Source organism: Mirounga angustirostris, unplaced genomic scaffold, assembly GCF_029215605.1.
Source record: "Mirounga angustirostris isolate CCGP_5_RB_7025 unplaced genomic scaffold, mMirAng1.0.hap1 SCAF_2, whole genome shotgun sequence".
Lineage (NCBI taxonomy): Eukaryota > Metazoa > Chordata > Mammalia > Carnivora > Phocidae > Mirounga > Mirounga angustirostris.
The window spans coordinates 32363359-32389186 of record NW_026991710.1 but is presented as its reverse complement, the minus strand read 5'-3'; the positions used below and the strand labels follow the sequence as shown (position 1 = coordinate 32389186).

Genomic DNA, 25828 nt, shown 5'->3' with positions numbered 1-25828 from the left:
CAAACTCCAGTGGAACTGCCCTTCACAGTCACACTTGTCTTAGTCCCAGCACAGCAGGCCCCTTCCCCAGAAGACCAGCCCAAAACCCTGCCAACACCATGTCTGCCAACTGAGGAGTTTTGTGAGGACTCAGTTCCAGTGGCAGTGGTGACAGGTCTCATTTCACAAGCGGACCACAGCACACCTAGTTAAAATGCACCACGTTCAGGCCAGGGACCAAACACTGCCCACAACAAGCAAAGAGAGCCTCTGCAGACAACTGGTCTGAAGCATAAAGTGGCCAGGCCACAATAGCAGAGCACACACAGCACACGCTGGAGATACTCCTTGAAGCACCAGGCCCGAGGGAACAGGGGACACTACACTGCAGGGCACTATAAGACCTCTTCTTCATAGAGCCATTACCCTCAAGAACGGAGATATAGCTGACTTTCTAAACACAGAAAAACAGGGTGACTTAGACAAAACATAGAGACTTAGACAAAATGAGAAGACAGAGGAATTTGACCCAAAAGAAAGAACAGGACGAGGCCACAGGTGGAGATCTAAGCAAAACAGATATAAGTGACATGCCTGATGGAGAATTTAAAGCAGTGATCAGAAGGATACTCACTGGACTTGAGAAAGGAGTGGAGGACATCAGTGAGACTGAGAATAAACTTAGGGAACTCAGTGACTCCATCAAACATAATTAACATTTGTATTATAGGAGTCCCAGAAGAAGAGACAGAAAGGTGACAGAGAATTTATTTGAAGAAATAATAGCTGAAAACCTCCCTAATCTGGGGAAGGAAACAGATATCCAGATCCAGAAACACAGAGAACCCCCGCAACAAAATCAACAAAAGCAGATCCACCCCAAAACATATTGTAATTAAAATGGCAAAATAGGGGCACCTGGGTGGCTTAGTCGGTTGGGCATCTGCTTTCAGCTCAGGTCATGATCCCAGGGTCGTGGGACCTAGCCCTGCATTGGGCTCCCTGCTCTAAGGGGAGCCTGCTTTTCCCTCTCCCTCTTCCTGCTGCTCTCCCTGTTTGTGCGCGCTCTCTCTCTCTGTCAAATAAATAAAAAAAATCTTAAAAAAAAATAAAATGGCAACATATAGTGATAAAGAAAAAAATATTAAAAGCAGCAAGACAAAAGAAGGCGGTTACATACAAGGAAACCCCATAAGGCTAGCAGCAGCAGATTTTTCAGCCGAAACTTACCATGCCAGAAAGGAGTGGCATGACATATTCAAAGTGCCGAATGGGAAAAATCTGCAACCAACAATATCTATCCAGCAAGGCTATCATACAGAATAGAAGGAGAGATAAAGAGTTTCCTAGACAAACAAAAACTAAAGGAGTTCATGACCACTAAACCCAGCCCTGTGAGAAATATTAAAGGGGACTATTTGGTAGAAAGGAATGATCAAAAAGACAGTATGAAGGTAGGAAACACAAAAGCAGTAAAAAGAATATTTCTGTAAAAAGTCAGTCAAGGAACTCACAAAATAAAAGGATGTAAAATATGACACCATATACCTAAAATGTGTGGAGGAGAAAAGAAATGAATGGGTCCAAACTTAAATAACCATCAACTTAATATAGACTGCTATATCCAGAAGAGGTTATATACAAACCTCATGGTAACCACAAATCAAAAAACACTAATAAATATGCAAGAAATAAAGAGAAAACAATCCAAATATCACTAAAGAAAACCAGTAAACCATGAAAGAGAGAAAGACAAGAAGGGATCAGAGAAAATCTCCAGAAACAACCACAAAACGAGTAATAAAATGTCAATAAATACATATCTGTCAGTAATTACTTTGAATGTAAATGGACTAAATCAAAAGACAATCAAAAGACATAGTGTGACAGAATGGATAAAAAAACAAGACCCAGCTGTATGCTACTTACAAGAAACTCATTTTTGACCTAAAGACACCTGCAGATTGAAAGTGAGGGATGGAAAAACATTTATCATGCAAATGCATGTCAAATAAAGCTGGAGTAGCAATACTTATATCAGAAAAAACAGACTTTAAAACAAAGATTGTAAGAAGAGACAAAGAAGGACATTATATAATAATAAAGGGGACAATCCAACAAAAAAAATAACAATTGTAAACATTTATGCATGCAACATGGGAGCACCCAAATACATAAAACAATAACAAACATAAAGGACGTAAGTGATAACACAATAATAGTAGGGGACTTTAATACCCCACTTATATCAATGGACAGATCACCTAAACAGAAAATGAACAAGGAAACAATGGCTTTGGATGACATACTGGACTAGATGGATTTAACAGTTATATTCAGAACATTTCATCCTAAAACAATAGAATATACATTTTTTTCAAGTGCACATGGAACATTCTCCAGAATAGATCACATGTTAGGCCACAAAACAAGTCTCAAAAAATTTAAAAAGACTGAAGTCATACCATGAATCTTTTCTGACCACAATACTTTGAAACTAGAAGTCAACCACAAAAAAAAAATCTGGAAATACCACAAATACATGGAGGTTAAATAACATGCTAACTAAACAATGAATGGGTCAACGAGGAAATAAAAGAAGAAATTTAAAAATACATGGAAACAAAAGAAAATGAAAACACAATGTTTTAAAACCTTTGGGACACAACAAAAGTGATTCTAAGAGGGTAGTTTATAGCAATATAAGCCTACAAGAAAAATCTCAAAACACCTAAGCTTACACCTAAAGAAGCTAGAAAAAGAACAACAAAGAAAACCTAAAATCAGCAGAAGGAAGGAAATAATAAAGACTAGAGCAGAAATAAATGATATAGAAACTAAAAACAAAACAAAACAAAAACCCCAAAAACAATAGAACAGATCAATAAAACCAGGAGATCATTCTTTGAAAAAACAAAAAAACAAACAATAAAATTGGTAAGTCTCTAGCTAGACTTATCCAAAAGAAAAGAGAGAGGACACAAATAAGTAAAATCACAAATGAGAATGTAGAAGTAGCAACCAACACCACAGAAATATAAGCAATTATAAGAGAATATTATGAAAAACTATATACCAACAAATTGGACAACCTAGAAGAAATGGATAAATTCCTAGAAACATATAAACTACCAAAACTGAAACAGGAAGAAATACAAAATTTGAACAGACTGATAACTAGCAAAGAAACTGAATCAGCAATCAAAAAACTCCTAACAAACAAAAGTCCTGGACCAGATGGCTTCAAAGGAGAATTCTACCAAACATTTAAAGGAGAGTTAATACCGGGGCGTCTGGGTGGCCCAGTCGTTAACCATCTGCCTTCAGCTCAGGTCGTGATCCCAGAGTTCTGGGATGGAGCCCTGCATCGGGCTCCCTGCTCAGCGGGAGGCCTGCTTCTCTCTCCCACTCCCCCTGCTTGGGTTCCCTTTCTCACTGTGTCTCTGTCAAATAAATAAAATCTTAAAAAAAAAAAAGAAGAGTTAATACCTATTTTTCTCAAACTATTCAAAAAAATAGAAAAAGGAAAACTTCCAAATTTATTCTATGAGGCCAGCATTCTTCTGATACCAAAACCAGACAAAGCCAGCACCACAAAAAAAAAAAAAAAAAAAAAAGAACTACAGGTCAATATCCCTGATGAACAAAGATGCAAAAATTCTCAACAAAATACTAGCAAATTGAATACAACAATACATTAAAAAAAAAAAAAATCATTCGCCATGATCAAGTGGGATTCCTGGGTTCTAAGGGTGGTTCAATATTCACAAATCAACCAACATGATACATTGCATCAATAAGACAAAGGATAAGAACCACATGATCATTTCTTTTCTTTCTTTCTTTTTTTTTTAGAGAGAGAGAGAGAGTGAGCGTGAGTGAGCAGGGGGTGGAGGAGAGAGAGGGAGAGAGAGAATCTCAAGCAGGCTCCATGCCCAGGGTGGAGCCTGATGTAGGGTCAATCTCACGACCCTGAGACCATGACCTGAGCCAAAATCAAGAGTCAGACACTTAACTGACTGAGCCACCCAGGTGCCCCATGATCATTTCAATAGACGTAGAAAAAGTATATGACAGAGTACAATATTCATTCATGTTAAAAACCCTCAACAAAGTAGGTTTAGAGGGAACATACCTCAACACAATAAAGGCCATAGCTAACATCATCCTCAATGGGGAAAAACTGAAAGCCTTTGCCCTAAGGTCAGGAACAAAACAAGGATGTCCACTCTCACCACTTTTATTCAACATAAAACTGGAAGTCCTAGCCACAACAATCAGACAACAGAAAGAAATAAAAGGCATCCAAATTGGTAAAGAAGAAGCAAAAGTTCCACTATTTGCAGATGACATGATACTATATATAGAAAACCCAAAAGACTGCACTACAAAATTGTTAGAAGTGATAAACATATGCAGTAACATGATATAAAATCAATCTATAGAAATCTATTGCATTTCTAGACACCAATAATGAAGCAGAGAAAGAGAAATTAAGAAAACAATCCTATTTATAATTACACCAAAAATATTAAGAATACCTAGGAATAATCCTAACCTAAGAGGTGAAAGACCTGTACTCTGAAAACTATAAAACACTGCTGAAAGAAATTGAAGATGACACAAAGAAATGGAAAGACATTCCATGCTTATGGATTGGAAGACCAAATATTGTAAAATGTCCACACTACCCAAAGCAAGCTACATATCTATCTGTCAATCTATCTATCTATCTATTTGTTTTTTTAAGTAGGCTTCACATCCAGCATGGAGCCCAACACGGGGCTTGAACTCATGACCCTGAGATCAAGACCTGAGCTCAGAGCAAGAGTCGGACACTTAACTGACTGAGCCATTAAGGTGCTCCTATCTATCTAGCTATTTTTAAGTAAGCTCTATGCCCAATGTAGGGCTTGAACTCACAACCCCATGATCAAGAGTCACATGCTCTACTGACTGAGCCAGCCAGGCACCCCAGCAATCTATATATTTAATGCAATTCCTCTCAAAATACCAACAGCATTTTTCACAGAACTAGAACAAACAATCCTAAAATTTGTATGGAACCACAAAAGACTCCAAATAGCCAAAGCAACCTTGAAAAAGAAAAGCAAAGCTGGAGCCATCACAATTCCAGACTTCAAGTTATATTATAAAGCTGTAGTGATCAAAACAGTATGGTATTGGCACAAAAAGAGACACATATATCAGTAGAACATACTAGAAAATCCAGAAATAACCCCACAATTACACGGTCAATTAATCTTTGACAAAGCAGGTAAGACTATCCAATGGGAAATAGGCAGTCTCTTTAACAAATGGTGTGGGGAAAACTGGACAGCAAAATGCAAGAGAATGAAACTGGACTACTTTCTTTTATCATATACAAAAATAAATTCAAAATGGATGAAAGACCAAAATGTGAGACCTGAAACCATAAAAATCCTAGAAGAGAGCACAGGTGGTAATTTCTCTGACATTGGCCATAGCAACTTTTTTCTAGATAGTTTCCCTGAGGCAAGGGAAACAAAAACAAAAATAAACTATTGGGACTACATCAAAATAGAAATCTTCTGCACAGCAAAGGAAACAATTAACAAAACTAAAAGGCAACCTGCAGAGTGGGAGAAGATATTTGTAAATGACATAGCTGATAAAGGGTGAGTATCCAAAATATACAAAGAACTTATATAACTCAACACCCAAAACCCAAATAATCCAATTAAAAAACAGACAGAAAACATTAACAGACATTTCTCCAAAGAAGACTTACAGATGGCCAATTGACACATGACAAGATGCTCATCATCACATATCAGGGAAATGCAAATCAAAACTACAATGAGGTATCTCCTCACACCTGTCAGAATGGCTAAAAACAACAACAGAAGAAACAACAGGTGTTGGCGAGGATGTGGAGAAAGGAGAACCCTCTTGCACTCTTGGTGGGAATACAAACTTGTGCGGCCACTCTGGAAAACAGCATGAAGGTTCTGCAAAAGGTTAAAAACAACTACCTTATGATCCAACAATTGCAGTAATGAGTATTTACCCAAAGAATCCAAAAGCACTAATTCAGGGGTGCCTGGGTGGCTCAGTTAGTTAAGTGACCGATTCTTGATCTCAGCTCAGGTCTTGATCTCAAGGTCATGAGTTCAAGCCCCCTGTTGGGCTCCATGCTGGGCGTGAAGCCTACTTTAAAAAAAAAAGCACTAAGTCAAAGGGATACATGCACACCTATGTTTACAGCAGCATTATTTATTTTAGCCAAGATATGGAAGCAACCTGAATGTCCATGGATTGATGAATGGATAAAGAAGTTGTGGTATATATATATAATGAAATATTACTCAGCCATAAAAAAGAATGAAATCTTGCCATTGCAATGACATGGATGGAGCTAGAGAGTATTATGCTAAGTGAAATAAGTCAGTCAGAGAAAGACAAATACCATATGATTTCACTCATGTGGAATTTAATAAAAACAAAACAAATGAACATAATGAGGGAAAAGAAAAGAGAGGAAAACCAAGAAACAGACTCGTAACAATAGAGAACAAACTGATGGTAACCAGAGGGAAGGTGGGTGGGGGATGGGTGAAATAGGTGATGGGGATTAAGGAGTCACTTGTCATGATGAGCACAGGGTGATTAAAATAAAAACTTAGGTCATGATCCCGGGGTCCTGGGATTAGCCCGCATCAGAGGTCCCTGCTCAGCGAGGAGCCTGCTTCTCCCTCTCCGTTCCTACACCCCACTTGTGCACTCTCTTGCTATCTCTCTGTCTCTCAAATAAGTAAATAAAATCTTAAAAAAAATTAACTGTATAGAGAAAAAAATTTTTTTTTAAATAAAAACTTAAAGAAAATTTTGTAGCAGGTAAAACTACTAACAGTATCAAATGCTACCAAGAGGACCAAGTAAGATGAAGACCACAAAGTATTACTGGATTTATCTTCATGGAGGTCATTAGTAACTTTATAGAGAGTCCCTTGTCTGAGTGGTTATGACATGATGGGGAGGTGAGGGGATAAGAGATAATGAGCACAGATGACTATATGAGAAGTTCAGCTATAAAAGGGAGGAGAGAGATAGGAGTTACTAGGTGGGTTGAGAGAGGTTTTGTTTTGTTTTGCTTTTCAACTGGATAAACTCGAGTTTGCTCACATGCTAATGGGAAGGATCGAGTTGTGAGGAAAGAAGCTGAAGGGGTCCTACTGAACAGCGAGGTTCCTGAGGAGGCAGGAAAGGGCAGTGTCAGAACACAGGTGTGGGGCTGGCCTTCCTAGGAGCAGGGAGGGGATACACATTCTATTGCAACCTAAAAGGACAAGAGCGTGAGGGCAGATCATGAAGTTGGGAAACTATGAGTGTGGGGAGTCTGGGAGTAACTGTCTGGTCCTGTCTATATTTTTTTAAGAATTAGAAGATTCCAGGGGCACCTGGGTGGCTCAGTCAGTTAAGCGCCTGACTGTTGGTTTCAGGTCAGGTCATGATCTCACAGTCATGGGGTCTAGCCCCGCACTGGGCTCTGCACTCATCACGGAGTCTACTTCAGATTCACTCTCCCTCTCCCTTCCACTCTCTCTCTCAAATAAATAAAGAAAATCTTAAAAAAAAAAAAAAAGAATTAAAAGATTCCAGGAATTCTTTTGTTTTATGAAGTGAGAAAAAAATTTAAAAGCCCCACCCCTCTAAAATAACCCAACCTCCATTTATGAAGATTTCAATTAGAATCTATTTTATTTCTCTCTTTCTAAGCTTCTAACACAACATGCAATCAGAGCTATCTTTATAGAATTAAAATCAGGACAAATATTTATTCTAAAGTATTTGTTATAATTAGTTCATCAGAGCACTAATACTATTGATAATCTAAAATTTAGAAAGTTTTGTTATATATATATATATAAAATACATTATCTCATATGTTACCAGTTTTTATTTTTTTAATTTACCCTACAAAATTCTTAAGTTATTTGGGATAAAGTCCGAGTCTTTTTCCATCTCTGTATTCTTGTTTTTTTAAGATTTTATTTTTAAGTAATCTCTACACCCAACATGGGGCTTGAACTCACAACTCCGAGATCAAGAGTCACACTTTCCACCGACCAAGCCAGCCAGGTGCCCCACCATCTCTGTGTTCTTCACATCAACAAATAGAGTCCCTTGTATGTAGTAGCTGTTCAAAAATATTTTTTGAGCTTGAATAATCTTTATAATTTTTAGGTATAATGAGATTTTATTCATACTATTTCATGTAATAGTATACTTTATTCATCACTCTAAATTTAATCTTTAAAAATGTCTTCATTCTGTCAAATAAAAAGGCAATGCTAATCATTTTTCCTCACTAATGAGTTTAAGGAACTTTTTTTTCATTCAATGTTATTTTACTTCCAGTTCACTAAGCAGTATCATAGTTCCAGGAATTGGTGACTAAAATTTCCTTTGCAAACACCAAACATAATTCTTTTTTTTTTTTTAAAGATTTTTTTATTTATTTGAGAGAGAGAATGAGATAGAGAGAGAGCATGAGAGGGGCAGGGTCAGAGGGAGAAGCAGACTCCCTGCCGAGCAGGGAGCCCAATGCGGGACTCGATCCCGGGACTCCAGGATCATGACCTGAGCCAAAGGCAGTCGCTTAACCAACTGAGCCACCCAGGTGCCCCAATTCTTTTTCTTTTTAACACTCACTTTTCAGATTTTATTCATAACCATTGAATATGTGTATGACAACGCAAATACATTATTACTAGAAAGATAATTTAAATAAACAACAGACACAGTATAAATAACTGCAACACAATGATATTGCTTAATAAGTCAAAGCATAATCTTTTATGACATTTTTGCAAAAAAAATGGATATTTTTATGGGGTACTTTATATAATAATTTTAATTTTTAAAAAGATTTATTTATTTATTTATTTATTTGGGAGGGGCAGAGGGAGAGAGAGAATCCCAAGTAGACTCCCAGTTGAGCCCCAGTCGGAGCTCGATCCCACAACCCTGAGATCATGACCTGAGCCGAAATCAAGAGTCAGACACTTAACTGACTGAGCCACCCAGGCGCCCCTATAATATTTAACTTCAAAGGAGGTAATATTGTTATCAAGGCAACAATGCCCCCGCCAAATCCATGTTTACCCAGAACCTCAGAATATAAACTATTTTGAAAATGAGGTTTTTGTAGATGTAATTAGTTAAGATGGAAACATGTTATGGAAAAGTATGCACAAGCAGGGGAGCGGCAGGCAGAGGGAGAAGCAGGGTCTCCGTTGAGCAAGGAGCCCAATGAGGGACTTGATCCCAGGACCCTGGCATCATGACCTGAGCCGAAGACAGACGCTTAACTACCTGAGCTACCCAGGCATCCCACCAAACATAATTCTTAAAAAAAAAACCCAAATATCCTCAAATAACAAATTCCTAATAATTACAAAATTCTATATAAAAGCTTAGAAGTTCCCTGACTTATACTAAAAAATTAACCTTTAAAAAAGTAAGCAGAAATATATCCTAACTTTTTCTTAGTGGCTATTTAGAAACATTTCCAGCTTATTTGTTGGGCCCTATACTAAGATATATGAAGGGACCAAGAACCCAATGATCAGACTGCCATCCAATTAATGCAAATTGCTCCTCATTATAAAGACTTTGGGTACAAAGTAAGTTAAGGCCAGGGAAGATAGCTTGAATCAGACAGAAGGTGAGAACAATTGGCATCTAGGAAAGACTCAGAAATAAAGTTGGTCAAGTAATAATGGTCAGATTACAGAAAGTCTTGGAAACTAGAAAGAGGAATTGACATCTTATGTGGTAAGAAATGAAGACTGTTGTAGTTTTTGAGCAGAGTAGTGCATGTTAACAGAAGAGGTAATAAGGCAGAGGGTGTAGTCTCCAGAGTCAGTGCCTGCTTTGAATCCTGATTCCATCACTAATTAGCTGGGTATTCCTGGGAAAGACAGGTAACTCTTCTAAGTACAGGCATCCTAGGGCAATAACAACATTCAGCTCTTAGAGTTATTATGAACATGGGATTAAAAATGATAGGTGAAGCACTTAACGTAATGCCTGGCCCATAGTAACAACACAAGGAATGCTCTTCGCACTAAATGAACATGATCAAAAGATGTAGGCTCATAGGAGGCTACCAGGAACTGGAAAGTAGCAATGGAAATTTAGAAGAATAAGACTCATTTGAAAGAAGACTTGGTGATTGTCAAACTGTAAGATTTGAAAGAAAGAAAGAAAGAAAGAAACAAAGAAACAAAGAAGGAAAGAGAGAGAAATGTATTATTTACTTTGGGTACCCCTTCTTATGCATGGAGAATTTTCCACTGTACGAAAGAGCTTTGATGAGAAGCAGGAGCCCCATCTCCCATAAAGCCGAAGACAGATATTCATCCTCACTGTCCTTGGAAGTTTAGGGCCCAGGATTGCCCTAAAGCTAGTAAAATAGATACTTGAACCTAGGATTTAAAGTCCAAGGCAGGGGGTGCCTGGGTGGCTCAGATGGTTAAGTGTCTGCCTTAGGCTCAGGTCATGATCCTGGGGTCCTGGGATCGAGTCCCGCATTGGGCTCCCTGCTCCTTGGGGAGCCTGCTTCTCCCTCTGCCCCTCTCTCTCTCTGTCTCTCATGAATAAATAAATAAAACCTTTAAAAAAAAATAAAATCCAAGGCAGGCATTAGAAAGAAGGTGCAGTGGTTATAGTTCCTGCCTATTTCTCCACGGCCTTCCTTATCTGCTTAAATGGGCCAGGGCTGGTGTCCATTCATGCTACTGAAAAATGCTGAATTTCAGTTCCAAGTCCTCAAGTCTGAGAGACATGGTCAGAGAAGACCTGAACACACATAGTTTGAGATGAAAGCTGAACGACAAATAGATCTTTCACACAAGTTGAAAATACGAGAATGAAAGCAACACAAGAGTACAAGCAACACAGAAATAACAAAGCCTTAAAAAAGAGAAGGAAAGAAGGAGAGGGAGAAGTGCTAGTAAGGACTACAAAGCTGAGCACCAGTTCCAGGCATATAGTAAATACTTAATAAGTATTTGCAGAATGATTACCTGGACTGTGGCTCTCCAGAAATTTCAAATATTTATACTATGACTCTCATCAGCTATTTAACTTTACATATTTCTGTACCATTCAGTGATCAAGCCTATATTTGGAACTTAAGTATCTATAAATACATACTTAGCACCATGTTATGTTATATGGGATAATATCTACATCTTTGTCACCATGAAGCTAAGAGTTAAATTACAATAAAACTCTTTTGATTAGCGCTCCTATTTTTATATCCATTAAGGATATCACATGGAAAAGAAATCTTTAGATGTGAATAATGCATTGAGGGCTTCAGTCCTACAAATAATTCAAGAGATGGCAAAGGACAACCTTCATTCATATGGCAAATATTTATTGATGCTGTCTACGTGCAAGGCACTGTTCTAGGCTCTGTGGGATTTATTGTTGAAAAAAGCAAGTTTCTTGCTTTCCAGAGCCTACCTGGGGGGAGGAAAGAAGTAGATAGATCAGGTGCTATGAAGAAACATAAGCAGAGGAATGAGATACAAAGAGGTACGCACAAGATTAGAAAGCGATAGACAGGTGATAACTGGCCAATGGGAATCTTTTTTGGTTAAACTGATGTTTGGGGATCTGAGTGAATAATTTCTGCTAGCCATTCCAACATCAGGGCACAGAACATTCCAGTGAGAGGGGACAGCTAATGTAATATCCCCGATGTGGGATAATGTTTGGCTTGTTACATGAACAAGGAGGCCACTGGGGCTGTAACAGAAAGAGTGAGGGGAGAAGTAGAATGAGTTGAGCTCAGAGATGTAGTCCCAAGTCAGAGAGGTGCTGTCAGGGATGGAAGGCTATTAGTACTAGTAATTCAGAGAGAAGGGAGATCAATGTATACTGAGAGATAACACAGAAAGCTTCTAGCACACTACCTGGCACTGAGGAGGAACTATAGATGGTGTTTTATTACTATTATTGTTGTTAGTAGTAACAACTGTTGCAAGAACAGTACAAAGAATTCCCAGAGACCCTTGGCCCAGATTTTCCAAATGTGGATGTTTTACATTTGCTTTCGATGTATGTGGTATGTATACTTTTCTCCCCTCCGAACTGTTTAAGATTAAGTTGTAGAAATGATGCCCTTGTATCCTAAATACTTCAGTGTATCTTTCTCAAAACAAGAAACCCTGTTACGAAACCACAAAACAATCTTCAAAATCTGGAAGTTAACATTTATACAGTGCTGTTATCTAATCTACAGACTTTATTTTGGATCTTATTGTTTGTTCCTATTATGTCCCTTACAGCAGAAGAAATTCAAGCTGATGCACTGCCCTGTCTTTATTTGTATCAGTGTGGACTCATGAATACTTATTGATTTAATAAATGATAATCTTTTATCATTATTTATTTTGGTGTTGAAATTATCCCAGATTTGGACAGTGGTGGTGCCTACAAACGGCCTCTTCTGTCCCTTGAACTGTCTCCATTATTCTTTGAGCACTTCCTTACTTTCTGGCACTATAAGATGTTCTGCGACTACCTGGTATTTTTCCAGTCCTGGAACCAGCCATTTCTCTAAAGAGCTTTTTGGCCATGTGTGTTACTAATTAAAATTCCTTCCCTCCCTCTGCCCTGTTTCCCCACCCCCCCGCCAAAAGATTATTTAATACCTTTTGTTGAATCCATTCCTCCAACTGCAAATAATGTTCCAACCGTTGACTTTCTAGGTTTTGTCCGAGGGCTTTGTAACATGGGTCGTCTCTCTGGTAATAAATGGTACTTCATTGCTTCCATAATAAGTTTCTGACATTCTATATCATCCCGAAAAAGTGCATTATTTTCCATGTCTGCCAGGAACTAGAAAAGAATAGTGAGTATGTATGCTGAATGAGCAAGAAAATAGTAATTAAAAGAAGACATAGTTTACAAATGGAAAGCGTCTCATTTAAAAAAAAAAATCCAAGTCTGGACACCTATTTTTAACTAAAATATGCAATATTTACAAGATTTACATTTTAAATTTCATTGAAAAATATAAACTGAAGAGGATCAGTGGTATACTCTGAAACCTGAAATAGTGCTTATCTCTGGGGAGTAGAGAAATGGTGCTTCTTGAATGATCTTTTTTACTGCTTTTCTATATTGTCTAGATTTTCTACAATAAGTCATTTTTACTTTTTAAATTAGAAATGATTTTAATTGAAAAAGAGTAATTATAAATAAAAGTTGACTAATTAGACTGCATTTACCTGACCTATCTAAACAGAGCTCAAAGAACAACAGCAGGGGTGCCTGGGTGACTCAGTGGTTAAGCATCTGACTCTTGATTTTGGCTCAGGTCATGATCACAACAGAGTCATGAGATCAAGCTTTGAGATGGGCTCTGTGCTGGGCGGGGAGTCTGCTTGAGATTCTCTCTCCCCCTTTCCGCCTGCCCCTCCCCACCTCTAAAAAATAAAAAAACAACAACAGCAAAAACTTACCAGTTTCTTAAGGGGCAAAGAACTCTAAATGATGATTATCCTGAAAGAATTTAAATCCCTTGTGCTTCACTGAATCCGATTTTTAAAATTTATATAATTTTATGCAAAAGTATAGATATGGTTTCATCCTGCCTTTTAAAAAGTTATTTTCTTGTCTTACCAGATAAAGGGCTAGTATCCAAAATCTATAAAGAACTTATCAAACTCAACACCCAAAGAACAAATAATCCAATCAAGAAATGGGCAGAAGACATGAACAGACATTTCTCCACAGAAGACATACAAATGGCCAACAAACACATGAAAAAATGCTCAACACCACTTGGTATCAGAGGGAAGTACAAATCAAAACCACAATAAGATACCACCTCACACTGGTCAGAATGGCTAAAATTAACAAGTCAGGAAATAACAGATGTTGGCGAAGATGCAGAGAAAGGGGAACCCTCCTACACTGTTGGTGGGAATGCAAGCTGGTGCAGCCAGTCTGGAAAACTGTATGGAGGTTCCTCAAAAAGTTGAAAATAGAGCTACCCTATGACCCAGCTATTGCACTACTAGGTATTTACCCCAAAGATACAAATGTAGTGACCCAAAGGAGCACCTGCACCCCAATGTTTATAGCAGCAATGTCCACAATAGCCAAACTATGGAAAGAGCCCAGATGTCCATCAACAGATGAATGGATAAAGAAGATATGGCATATACATACAATGGAATATTACTCAGTCACCAAAAAAAAAAAAGAAATCTTGCCATTTGCCACGATGTGGATGGAACTAGAGAGTATTATGCTAAGTGAAATAAGTCATCAGAGAAAGACAATTATCATATGATCTCGCTCATATGTAGAATATAAGAAACAAGACAGAGAATCATAGGGGAAGGGAGGGAAAAATAAAACAAGACAAAATCAGAGAGGGGGACAAACCATAAGAGACTCTTAATCATAGGAAACAAACTGAGGGTTGCTGGAGGGGAGTGGAGTGGGGGGATGGGGTAACTGGGTGATGGACATTAAGGAGGGCACATGATGTAATGAGCACTGGGTATTATATAAGACTGATGAATCACTGAACTCCGAAACTAATAATATATTATGTTAAATAAAAAATACAAAAAAAAAAAAGAATTTCTTTTCCTTTTGTGCTTGTTTCTCCATCCACCTCCCTACCTCTTTTTGCTGTATTTCTTTTATTCAGGTTATTGATCCATGTGAAATTAATTTATAAATAGAGTATGAGCTGAGGAATATTTTAATTTCCTTCAAGGTAGATGGCCAATTCTGTACCAGCACCATTTATTAAACAATCTCCTCCATTTCCAAGTGAATTGAACTTTGGTTATATATCGTATTCTTATAAATACATCTCAGGATACAGAAGACCTGTTTTCTGACTATTCTTTTCCATTGACCTTTTTGTCTATTCCTATTCTAATACCACATTTTTTAGTGTCTTGATAGCATATTCTGATTTTTAAAAAGATTTTATTTATTTGTCAGAGAGTGAGCGAGTGCACGTGTACAAGCAGGGGGTGCAGCTGGCAGAGGGAGAAGCAGGCTCCCCTCTGACAGGGAGCCCGATGTGGGACTGGATCCCAGGATCCTGGGATCATGACCTGAGCTGAAGGCAGATGCTTAACCATCTGAGCCAGCCAGGCATCCCAGCATATTCTGATTTTTTTATAGAAATCTATCCTGACTGTTCATTTTCATAGTCTTCTTGGCTATTTTTGAGGCTTTGCTTTCCATATAAGCTAAAGATAAATTTATCTAATTCCCTTTCACCAACTTGATCCTGTTGGAATGCTAATATGAACTGCATTAAATTATTTATTAATTTCGGAATTTATATTTTTATGATATTACGTCTTTCTTTTCAGGAAGCCTTTCCATTTATATACCTTTCTTCATATAGGTTATATGCCTTTCTTTTATTAAATAAACATATTTAATATACATATTACACATTTTATTATTTTTATTGCTATTGGGAATGGATTTTTAAATTTTCATTTTGCCCATATTTTGGAGAGAAAAATCTTTTGATTATTGTATACCTATAATCTACTATTTTACCACATTCCTTTATAAAACTATAGTTATTAGGCATACAATCATAATCACCACCAAAGAGGGATATAGTTGACATCTCTTTCTAATGTGTATGCCAATTACTTCATTTTTATTTTATTTTTTATTTTATTATTAGAACTGCTAAAACATTCAAAGCAATGGTTAAATAATCAGGGTGATACAGAGTACCCATTTCTGGTTTGAATTGATATGGTTTTAGTGTTTGACTAGGATGAAAGTTGCTATAGCAATTAGTAATCCATCTTTATTGTATTTGGGCTCTTTTCTTTTCTCCCTATTTTACTTCAGAGTTTTAAAACTAAGAATGGTTCCTACATTTTTTCCAAACGCCTTTTATACACCTAGTGATATGATCATATGGCTTTTTCTCTTTTAAGTTACTGATATAATAATTATCTTGACAGATTTCCTGATAATCATTCTTACATTCCTGGAAAAAATATTCCCAGTCATAGTGTATCATTCTTTTGATATACTGCAGGATCATATTTGATAATATAAGGTATATTTTACATATCATATAATTCACCATTTGAAGTATACAATTCAGTGGTTTTTAGCAAATTTGCCAAGTTGTGCAACCATTACCATAAACAGCTTTGGAACATTTTCATCACCCCACCTAGATCTCACGTGCAGTTTGCTGTTTAATCTGTGTTCCCATCTCCTGTCCCATGTGCTTATCTGTCTCTATAGATTTGCGTTTTTTTTTTTTTTTGATGTTTGATATAAAGTCATATAATATGTGGTCTCTTGTGTCTTGCTCTTTTCCTTTAGTGTGTTTTTGAGGTTCATCTATGCATGTATCAGTACATCATTTCTTTTATTAAAACATTTTTTAATGGTTTTTTTTTTTAAATGCAGGTATTCTATTTTTTTTTTTCAAAGATTTCATTTATTTACTTGTCAGAGAGAGCGAGCAGCAGGCAGAGGGAGAAGCAGACTCCCCACTCAGCAGCGAGCCCGACGCGGGACTCGATCCCAGGACCCTGGGATCACGACCCGAGTTGAAGGCAGACGCTTAACCGACTGAGCCACCCAGGCGCCCAAAGCAGTTTTTTATTGTAGTTGGCACACAAGGTTACATTAGTTTCAGGTGCACAACATAGTGATTCAACAACTGTATATTATGCTAGGCTCACCTCAAGTGTATGCACACCATCTATCACTGTACAACACTATTACAATACCATTCACTATATTCCCTGTTATAGCTTTTATACCCATGACTTATTTATTCCATACTGGAAGCCTGTCTCTCTCCCTCCTCTTCATCCATTTTGCCAATTCCCCACCCCCACTGCTCTAGCAACCATCAGTTTGTTCTCTGTATTTATGGCTCTGTTTCTTGCTTGGTTTGTTTTTAGATTCCACATAAGAGTTAAATCAATGGTATTTGTCTTTCTCTGTCTGACTTCTTTCACTTAGCACATAATACCTTCTAGGCCTATCCATGTTGGCACAGATGACAAGATCTCATCCATTATTTTTTTAATTATTATTATGTTATGTTAATCACCATACATTACAACATTAGTTTTTGATGTAGTGTTCCATGATTCATTGTTTTCGTACAACACCCAGTGCTCCATGGAGAATGTGCCCTCTTTAATACCCATCGCTGGGCTAACCCAACCCCCACCCCCCTCCCCTCTAGATCTCATCCATTTTTATGGCTGAATAATATTTCTGTGTGTGTGTGTGTGTGTGTATACCACATATTCTTTATCCACTCATCTATTGATGGACACACGGGTTGCGTCCTTATCTTAGCTATTGTAAGTAATGCTGCAATAAACACAGGGGTGTATGTATCTTTTTGAATAAGTGTTGTTTTCTTTGGGTAAATATCCAGCAGTGGAATTATTAGATCATATGGTATTTCTATTTTTAATGTTTTGAAGAACCTCCATACTGTTTTCCACAGTGGCTATGCCAATTTATATTCCCACAAACAGTGCATGAGGGTTCCTTACTACTTCATTTCTTTTTATTGCTAAATAATATTCCATTTATGGATGTACCACATTTTGTCTATCTGTTCACAGTTGATGGATACAGATTATTTCCAGTTTTTGGCTGTTACAAATAAAGCTGCTAAGAACATTTGCATGCAGGTCTTTATGCCAATAAATGTTTTCATTTCTCTTGGGTAGATACCTAGAAATAGAATTGCTGGGTCATATGGTAAATACATGTTAACTTTTTAAGAAACTGCCAAACTGTTTTCCAAGTAGCTGCATCATTTTGTGTTACCACCAGCAATATATGAGGTTCCTGTTCCTCCACATTCTCCCTAACAATTGTTACTACCTCCTTTTTTTTTTTTTTAAAGATTTTATTTATTTATTTATTTGACAGAGAGAGACACAGAGAGAGAGGGAACACAAGCAGGGAGAGTGGGAGAGGGAGAAGCAGGCTTCCCGCTGAGCAGGGAGCCCGATGTGGGGCTCGATCCCAGGACCCTGGGATCATGACCTGAGCCGAAAGGCAGATGCTTAACAAATGAGCTACCCAGGTGCCCCGTTACTACCTCCTTTTATTTTAGCCATTTGAATGGGTGGGGAATGCAGTTTTACTTTGGAAATGCAAATGAGGAATAATGTTGAGAATATGTTCATATTTTGATAATGGAAGAGTTTCTAACAAAAGTCACTATAAAAAAAAGTCTGTGGCATTTGGAAACTGAGAACAGCATGCTAACAGCAAAAAAGCCAAATTAAGACATAAGTCTTAGGGCCTATGCCAGAGTATAAATTATGGTATTAATTATTCTGTATTTTTTCTAGCACACAAGATATAGTTATACTTGCTACAGAAACCATTACCGAATATGCACCGAGCTGGCTCATTCAGATTGATCTTAATGTTTATATTACTTCTGTTATATATAATTACTTTAGTCCTTTGTAAATAGAAATAAATGTGAAAAATTGTAGGAAGTAAAGTCTTGGGAGACTTAATAGTTACTGCAATTTGAAGTAAAATATATTCTTTTTTTAAAGATTTTATTTATTTATTTGAGAGAGAGAGAGAGATTGAGAGAACAAGTGGGAGGAGGAGCAGAGGGAGAAGCAGACTCCCCCCCACCAAGTTGAGCAGGGAGCCCCATATGGGACTCAATCCCAGGACCCTGGGATCATGACCTGAGCCAAAGGCAGACGCTTAACTGACTGAGCCACCCAGGTGTCCTGAAGTAAAAAATATTCTTAAACATGCTAAGAGTCTCTATATGTTATGAATAAATGAGATTAATCATATTTAAGTTGAGAGATGAGAGTAATAGAAGGGAATATAAAGCCATTAATCCGTGTATCAGATTAATCAAATGGGAAGTAGCAGAAATCACTTGAAAAATCATTCAGAAGGCAATGAAAGAGAACTAAAAATTACAGACTCTTGAATACTCTGCATTTTAGATGAACACTATGTGCCTTCTCTGCCATTAGATAATGACAAATTACTTAAATGAAGGCATTTAGAAAAAAGACGAAACATTTTCAATGTGTACATTTTTATCTTCACTCACATACTTGATCTCCATATGACTATTTCTCTAAAACTGCCCCCTCCAATACTAAAGTAAAAAGTAGAATGTGAATGATTTCTGAATTCTATAGGCTTTAAAAATGTTTTGGTATCAAAAACACGTAAACTCAAAGAATGGTAAAGGTAAATACTGGCTCATTTTATATTTTTGACTTTCAGTAGAAAACAGTAATGAAAATTGAGAACAGAAGAGTGAAGACCAAGATACTTATAACACAACTAACCATTGGGACCTTTAAGAATTTAGGTGTCAAAATATTTTAAATAATGTACATCTGTCCTAGTATTCCTATTCACATTGTTTAAAATTTGATCATACAGAAAAGCTTATAATGCATTCAAAGGTAAAACAAAAAACCGCAAACATGTATCCTCTGGATTATTCAGAGTTAAAAAAAAGTCACCACAACCAACCACACTAAATGATCAGTTGGTAGAGGATTATAATTACATATATTATTTCTTAGGTCATTTTAAGGATCTACACTACAATATACACTATAATAAAATTACTGCATATGTAAATTTCATCCCTTCTAGCTAGACCGAATACTGTTTCATATTAACAGAGTAGGGTAAAAGTTCCTGAGGAAGGAACTATTTCACAAAAGTGGATGCTTTTTAAAAATTTTATTTATTGTTTTTAAAAATTTTATTTATTTTAATTCCAGTATTGTTAACATACAGTGTTATATTAGTTTCAGGTGTACAATATAGTGATCTGACAACTCTATAGATTACTCAGTGCTCATCATAATAAGTGTATTCTTAATCCCCTTCACCTCTTTACAAAAGTACATTCTTTAGGTAACTGGACCTGATGGCCATTTAATATTAGTCATTTGTTATTATCTGATACTCTTTGGACAATTTAAATAATTGTCATACTGTCCTACCTTTTACAGTAAAACGTACAGAATACAACCCAACGTTTTCTTGATGATTTTAGAGTCTACTTCCAAACTTCATCACTTGATAACTATCATTTTGCAACCTTGCCTTTCACTTTTAACAAGGAAAGCAAAAAAAACACCCCTACTGGTATCTCTAAGCATCACAATAGTGCAACATGGTATTATCCTTGCAGGAAAACAAACATGGCTCAGAGAGATGAAGTAACTCGTTTGAATCATACAGGGCAATGCGGTTTCCATCAGTCACCACTACTCATCTGCTAAGATCTGGTTCCCAAACTTGAGTGTGCCTCAAACCCACTTGCAGGCAAATGAAAGCACAATCTGCTGGGCCCCACCACCAGAGTCTCAGACCCTGGAGCTGTAGAATGGGGCCAATAATTGCTGTAGAATGGGGCCAATAATTTGCATTTTAAACAACTTCCCAGGCGGTGCTGATCCTAGAGCTGGGGGCCACACTTTGAGAATCAATGGGCTAATCCAGTGGATCTTCTGTCCTTAACTGTCTCCTCTGTAATAGCCGATGCTGTTAAAATTTCCTCCTCCTTAACATGGAATCTCTTTTTAATAGCACTTGAGTTATTTAGGCAGGTTTAGGAACTACCACCATATACTACTATTTCTGAGGGTTCCACCCCTAGTGCCCTTGTGTTCTCCTTGGCCAAGTCATTCTCTTCCTTTTGGCTACGACAACCTAAATAAGAAATTTTCAAAACTTCTTCCTAGGCTCCAAGAGGACTAAAGATACCAAGAAGCTCTGGGAACGTGATTCTTCCATTTTCTTCCCACCTTGAAATCAGCTCTTCCTCCTGTATTCTTTGCCTTAATGGACAGCGCCTTTCTTAATCTCATTGCACAAATCAGAATCATTCTGGATCCCTCTTTCTTTTTTTTTTTTTTTAAAGATTTTATTTATTTGACAGAGAGAGAGACAGCGAGAGCAGGAACACAAGCAGGGGGAGTGGGAGAGGGAGAAGCAGGCTTCCTGCCGAGCAGGGAGCCCGATGTGAGACTCGATCCCAGGACCCTGGGATCATGACCTGAGCTGAAGTCAGACGCTTAACGACTGAGCCACCCAGGCGCCCTGGATCCCTCTACCCCGCACCTTTCAATCGGTCATTAAGTTGTATCAGTTCTACTTCCTAAATAGCTCTTGAGCCTGGTAATTTCTCTACCTGCTCTGCCCGAGAGCACCTAATTCACTTGTCTGAGTCCCATAGTCTTCCTAATGGATTTCTACTTTGATCGCTCCAATCCAATCTCCACAATGCAGTTAGAGGATCTTCCTAAATAAAATGATAATTATGCCATTCCCTGCTTAAAATTCTTTAGTGCTTCCTCACTGCTTTGGGGATAAAATGCAAACTCCCTGGCATCACTAGAGATTCTTTGTCTCTCCATACTGCCCTTTTATGTCTGCACTCGAGCCATGTGAGCTCTCTTCAAATTCCAGAGCATGACACATTTGCTCATGACACCATAACTAGGTATAATCCCCTATCTCTCCTGGGCTATCATGCCCCCTCTGCGGGGTAACTACTCAGGATGTAGACCGAGTGACACTTGAGAAAGTTCTCCCAGATTCCCCACCATCAGCCCGGGCAGGCTACTCCAGTTACTTTCATAATGCCATGTTCATATACCTGTCATTGCCTTCCTCTCATTATATTGTAGTCACAAATTTATTTTATTTATTTATTTTTTTACATATTTATTTTTTAATCTATTTCTTCCTCCACGTGATATATCTCCCCTGACCCAGCAGTTTTACACATAGTATGTTCAGGGGGCTGACTGGTTCAGTGAAAAAGGCACAGAACTTAACTTGGGTTCAAGTTCTCCCTCTGTCTCTTATTAGCTCTATGATGTTAGCCAAGTAGCAAAGGCAAATAAAACTACACTGCAGAAGGACAGAAATTTATGCAATCGTTTTATGATCTTGAGCATATGGTTTTCCTTTTTTGGTCTGTTACTTCATTTGTACAATAGGTGTCAGGCTAAATGATTGCCTTTCAACTCTAAGATCTTATGGTTATGATTATCAGCAGTACCCTGGATAACAGAAGTGTTAAACGTCTCTCGGAATCATGCAAACATAGTATCATAAATATTTGAAACTGCAGGACTGAAGTCAATCGTCAGGTTACTTAATCGCACAGATTCTTTTCAAAGTCTACTAGGATTTTTCACATTTTATTTTCTTTAACCTAGAAAAGGATAAGAAAAATAACTTCTGCTAAGTACCAGTAAAATGTAACTTTCTTCTTTAAATCTGATTTCAAGGGAAACGTTTTACAACGTTATTTTTCCTGAATTGGCATCAATTCGTGCAGTTTCATGTCTATGAATTCACATAACATGCTACCTCTGAAGAGGACGTCTTTCTTATAAAGCATCAGCACTACTTCTTGTCTCTATAAGGTTGAGAGCGAACAATAGCTTCTGCTAACAACCGCTGGAAATAATACAAAATGCTCAAGATAAATACAAATAAGATAAAATTTATGGCACTTGAACAACAAACATCTGCCCTCGAGCAGTCACAGCTCATTCTTTCTTCACTTTCAAGGCCTCTTTCTCTATTCAAGCCTTCCAGCTAAGCAGCAGAGGAAATTATTGTACATTAAGTCTCCTTTATGTTCCAAGACCCTCAGTGGATGCCTGAAACCGCAAATAGTACCGAACCCTACATATATTATGTTTTTTTTCTATACATACACACCTATGATCAAGTTTATATTTAAAAGTTAGGCACAGTAAGAGAACAGCGACTAATAACATAGGACAATTAAACTGTAATAAAAGTTATGTGAATGTGGTCTTTCTCGCGCTTTCCTTCCTCTTGTGATGATGAGATAATAAGACGCCTACATGATGAGATGAAGTGAGGTGAGTGACGCAGGCCCTGTGAGGTGTGGAAGGATATTGCTGCCCTTCCGACAAGAGATCAGGAGGACCATGTGCTTCCTGACCACAGCTGACCGCGGGTAACTGACACCGTGGAAGGCAAAACGGCAGATAAGGAGGGACTGCTATACCTCCCAGTTAGAACTGTACAAGGGGGAAACTACGCGTGCCAATGTGTTCCGACTGATTGCCTTGAATACACTAACTAGACAGCTCTCAATTCTAAAAGAATGCTGATAATTCTACCATGATTATTTGTAGCACATTTGATGTTACAGAGCACTTTTCTCATCTTTATAATAATCCTGTGAGATAGTCAAAGAGGATGTCATCTCCACCTGACAGATTAAAAGACTGGGGTGTGTGAATATGCCAAGACACAGAGTTTTAAGATGTCAGAGCAGGAACTCTTACCATGCCTCAGTTTATGTATCACCAGAATCCAGCATTTAGTGGATACTTAATAAACACGAAGCAAATGAATTAATCTAAATTTCTGGCTCCTGATATTCACTGCTACTTTCATCCGCAGCTTTACTAATTCTTCAATAGCTAGAATAGGTTTGTAAACTGAGTCAAATAAAATTATTAACCCTGAAGCAACAATGTTATTTAATTAATGCAATTTAGGTAGTGAGAACTTCTGGGTTGAAAACACAAGCAGAAATTTTTTTTAGCTAAGTATCTTTTCACCTACACATTTCATCAAATATGTAAAATAACCTTGTCGGATAGAAGAGCCAAAGGAAAAAAATCTATATTCACGTAATTTTAACATGATTAGCATAAAAATCAATACCCAAATGTTGTTGAAATTAGGATACGGGGGCGCCTGGGTGGCTCAGTTGGTTAAGCGACTGCCTTCGGCTCAGGTCATGATCCTGGAGTCCCTGGATCAAGTCCTGCATCGGGCTCCCTGCTCGGCAGGGAGTCTGCTTCTCCCTCTGACCCTCTCCCCTCTCATGCTCTCTCTCACTCTCTCTCTCTCAAATAAATAAATAAAATCTTAAAAAAAAAAAGAAATTAGGATACGGATTTTAAATAATCAAAAACAGTTTACCTGTGGTGCAAGAAGAGGTAGCCTAATATAAGCCAAAAGTTTACTGAGATCTTTCCGTCTCTGTTCTAGATCATGACGGACCCAAGTAAGAAGTGCATTCAGTATTGTCTCCTCGTTAGGAATGTTCATGTCATCACTTGCCAAGAGCTTTGCGATTTCACTGGCTGGTAATAATACAAATTCCTGGTTTCGAATTACTTCCATGAAATGTTCCTAGAGGGGAAAAAGCAGCACATCAACAATATTGTTCCTTCTGTGCATCAGTTTAAGAGAAAATAAACACATTTGAATTAGATGCCAAAACACAGTTTATACTTGAGACCTTCCTTACCATAGCATTACTGTTTATTAGGAAAGAAACACAGTATAAAATAACATTTAAATTGCCATTATGTTGTGCCGCTGTAAGTCTCCATATCAGTAGAATTAAATTTTACCATTTTGTACATTTTATTTTTTTAAGAGATTTGTTTATTTGAGAGAGAGAGAGAACATGTGAGTGGGGGTGGGGCGAGGGGCAGATGAGCACAGAGCCTGATGTGGGGCTCGATACCAGGACCCTGAGATCATAACCTGAGCTGAAATTGAGAACTGGCTGCTTAACTGAGCTACCCAGGTGCCTCCACCATTTGGTACACTTTAAAAATGGACCTGGGATTTTTAGGTTTTGCTTTACTCAAGTTTGGGAATAGTTCTGGCAAGTCTTTCGAGAGTTAGAGGGTAGAAAAAATGAATTAGACTCTGAGATGCAGGATAGTCTAACATCCAAGTTAGGTTACATTTGTGGTTGCTGAAGACTTTGGCTTAACAGTGCAGCCAGATACCTGCGTGAGCCGTGAAATTATTTCTCTTACCCAGAAATGGCTGTCAGTCAGGCTGGCTGGATTTCCCAAGACCATTCTGTACCACGGAAGTCTTCTCAGACTTCTGGGAAGACTACATCCTTATGGCTATCCTGGCTCTGATTGGCCTTCAAGAGTGTTTTAATGTAATTCATAAGACCACCCAGGATTTTAGGTCTGTTTTAAAACTTCGAATGGGTTAGCCTGGTGATAGGTATTAAAGAGGGCACGTACTGCATGGAGCACTGGGTGTTATACGCAAACAGTGATTCATGGAACACTACATCAAAAACTAACGATGTAATGTATGGTGATTAACATAACGTAATTAAAAAAAAGAAAAAAAAACCAACTTCGAATCTGATATATGTATGAAGTTCTTTTGGTCTCAAAGAAAAAGAGCCAAAGCAAAAGCACTGACATGGAATGAGTGCACCGGGACTCCAGGACCTTGGACTGAAGATAATTCAGTTGCAGCCACATACTAGAATCAGGCTCCTTCTTATCATTTGAAATGGGAGACAGAAATGACTTCAGCTGTGAGATAATGATCTTTAGTAGGGTATTATGCTAAACAGTCCAGAGAGATGGGAAATTTACTATCTGGTTTGCAAGGTTACAAGTCTTAATGCATTCACTGTTTACTCAGCTATAATATAAATGCAAATGCTATGCATATTGTCCCTTAATGTTTTTCTTATACTTCCTACTGTGTTGTGGCTGTCTCAGCATACACGGTTTAAGTGAAATAGGTAGGGCCATTTAAATTAGAGCTAGAGATAAGGATTACCAGCAACTATCTTCTACAGTAAAATGAGAATTATATGTTCCCTAGAGCTTGCAGTAACCCAAATTAGGTACTGATCTAAAATATATCTTGGGTTGACATTCCTTCCTTAGAAATTCTTAACAGGAAACCATACATGAATAATTAACTAAATTCAATTGCTTCA

The 25828-nt window shown here is 37.7% G+C and overlaps 1 protein-coding gene across 8 annotated transcripts in view; it reads right to left on the bottom strand.

Annotated features, from left to right (window-relative positions):
• KLHL5 (kelch like family member 5) overlaps positions 1–25828 on the bottom strand; it is a 90302-nt gene that overhangs the window by 26508 nt on the left and 37966 nt on the right. For all 8 annotated transcript variants that reach the window (XR_008506611.2, XR_008506612.2, XM_064584379.1 and 5 more), the window contains 2 exons: positions 24034–24246; positions 12693–12879 (listed from right to left, as the gene is read on the bottom strand). Coding sequence is in view for 6 of the 8 variants with exons in the window: in XM_064584379.1 (XP_064440449.1) it covers positions 12693–12879; positions 24034–24246 (400 nt within the window). In the remaining 2 variants the exon portion in view is untranslated. The remainder of the gene's footprint in view (positions 1–12692; positions 12880–24033; positions 24247–25828) is intronic.